Source organism: Camellia sinensis, chromosome 9, assembly GCF_055761805.1.
Source record: "Camellia sinensis isolate YWXY chromosome 9, ASM5576180v1, whole genome shotgun sequence".
In the NCBI taxonomy this organism is placed as follows: domain Eukaryota; kingdom Viridiplantae; phylum Streptophyta; class Magnoliopsida; order Ericales; family Theaceae; genus Camellia; species Camellia sinensis.
The window spans coordinates 195,147,617-195,149,870 of record NC_138969.1 but is presented as its reverse complement, the minus strand read 5'-3'; the positions used below and the strand labels follow the sequence as shown (position 1 = coordinate 195,149,870).

Sequence of the window (2,254 nt, the reverse complement as noted above, 5' to 3'; positions counted from 1 at the left end):
TAAATAAAAGCAATGAACAAGCCGAGCCTGTTTGAACCAGCTCAAGCTGCAGGAGCTGCCCTTTGGGGCCCTACATTGAATAGGCTCCTATTGATTGGTCAACTAACCGACTGCCCCCACCTCTTCATTTAATTCAATTTCCCCACTAGAAGCTTCCCCTCTCCCCCCCCCCCCCCCTCTCTCTCTCTCTCTCTCCCCTATACATATATGTATAGTATAGACCACTTTTCTCTCTCTCTCTCTCTCTCTCTCTCTCCTCTAGACATATAAAGCACAAAATTCTCCATATAAGACTCAGAGAAAGATAATGGGCAATTGCATTTGTATTGGGAGTAAATCATCAATAGTGTGGGCAGGTGATGAGTGGGAAGAAGAGTCTATGCATATGGAAGCAAAGACACCCAAGAGAGAAAAACAAAGATTGATGGCTCAGAATAGAGCATTTTCATCATCTTGTTCATCTTCATCTTCATCTTCATCTTTATCATCAGCATCATCAACTAGTAGCACAGAGGTGAAGATCAAGATTACCAAGAAACAGCTAGAGGAATTGCTAGGACGGGGGGAAGTGCATCATATGCCCGTGGACCAAGTCGTGTCTTCGTTGATCGACGCTAGTGATCGTTTTGAGATTCAGCATCCACGGTCGTGGAGGCCGACCCTAAACAGTATACCGGAAGTGAACTAACAGAGGATATATATATATATATATATATCACCTTGTATTTTTATTTTATTTTTATTTTTCCCTTTTGGAACAGTATTAGAAATACACAAACAATTAGGGATGTGAGATAAAAAGTGAGTCTCATTTTTATTTCACATCTGTAATTGTTATTATTATTATTTTTTTTCAATTCTATGTTTGTAAAGATCTTTATTTTTTGAGTGGCATGCTCTTCTATATTGTTTCTTGTTAGCATTCATTGAATTGTTGTGGACAGAAATGAGGATCATTTGTGGAATTTTCCTTTTTGGTGTTAAAGATGTTTATTACATTTCTAACAGTGGATTTTTTGTGATATTTATTTTATTAATTTCTCCTTTCAAAATTGGGTATAGAACTTGTTTTTGTAATCAAATCAGTCCATATAAGCTAATTCTCTAATGCTGTGTTTGGTTGGAGTTTTTGAGGTGGGATTTGGAAAAGGAATGAGAAATGTAATCTTATTTATGTTTGGTTATAATAAAAAATATATGGGAAAAGAAAGGGGGTGAGAAATAAATAAAGAAATAGGATACCTTTTAGGACATCAATTCTATTTTATAACCAACACAACCAAACATAGTTGGGATTTGGAATTCTATTAATTCTTTCTCCTTTTCCTTTCATTTCCATTTCCTTTTCCATTTCCCTTCCCAAATCTCCCAACCAAACACAGCGAAAGAGTCTCTTCAAGGTGAGAATCCAAGTTACATACAATGTTTTTATTTCTGTTCTGTTGCTCACATCTCTTTTTTCTTTCTTCTTTTTTTCCTTTTTTTGTCTATTTTTCCTGGTATTGTCTGTCATTGTTCAAGTGTGTCGAGGTGTCAGGTATGTGTAACTCTGTAAGTTTAGGTTTATTGATCAATCCGAAGATAAAGCAAAATGGTAATGTTAAAGCGTTAAAAGTCACAGGTTTTGACATATCCTTGAAACCTAGGAAACTTTGAGCAGACTATTGTAACTGAACCATGGAATTGCCAAATCTTCCATATGATCCCAAATATTTTTTGTTCCCTGAGGTAAAAGTGAATGACACAATATACTGATTACAATTTGTTACCTCTTGAATTATCCATGTAACATAGGGGAACTAGGCATGTCTGACATGTTAAATACAGGAACATGTATCCTTTTGTTTGATGCAAAGTGTCGCATGCCTTCTTTTTATGCGTGATTCGGATATTGATCTGCACGTGTAGACACAATTGATTTAATTTGCTGTGTTCAAGTAGTCACTCTGGCACCAGGTTGATTTAGCCTTTGTCACAGGATGCATTTTTGTTTTTGGTTATGTATTGTTTCCCCGCACTTCAGCATGTTCTTTCTCCTGGTATCTGCAGATTTCAGGCATGCTCTTGTCCTAGAACCGCAGAACAAAGTTGCCAATCTTGCAGAAAAGCAGCTAAGGAAACTTACAAGCTGAATCCCCTGCCCGCTCCCACTGGAAAAAAAAAGAAAAAGAAAAAGGAAAAGTAAAAATAATAATAAAAAGCACAAATATGTAAAATTGGTCAATGCGGCATTGACAGGAAAATGGTGAGGTAC

At 36.6% G+C, this 2,254-nt stretch overlaps 1 protein-coding gene across 1 annotated transcript; it reads left to right on the top strand.

Annotated features, from left to right (window-relative positions):
* Positions 1-307: 307 nt before the first annotated feature.
* LOC145800025 (uncharacterized) lies at positions 308-688 on the top strand. The gene has a single exon (XM_082889682.1). It carries the CDS (start codon positions 308-310, stop codon positions 686-688), a length of 381 nt encoding a protein of 126 aa, XP_082745808.1.
* Positions 689-2,254: the final 1,566 nt, after the last annotated feature.

What these genes read in the sequence shown, in the direction of transcription:
- LOC145800025 (XM_082889682.1), top strand. Translation starts at nt 308, where the DNA reads ATGGGCAATTGCATTTGTATTGGGAGTAAATCATCAATAGTGTGGGCA.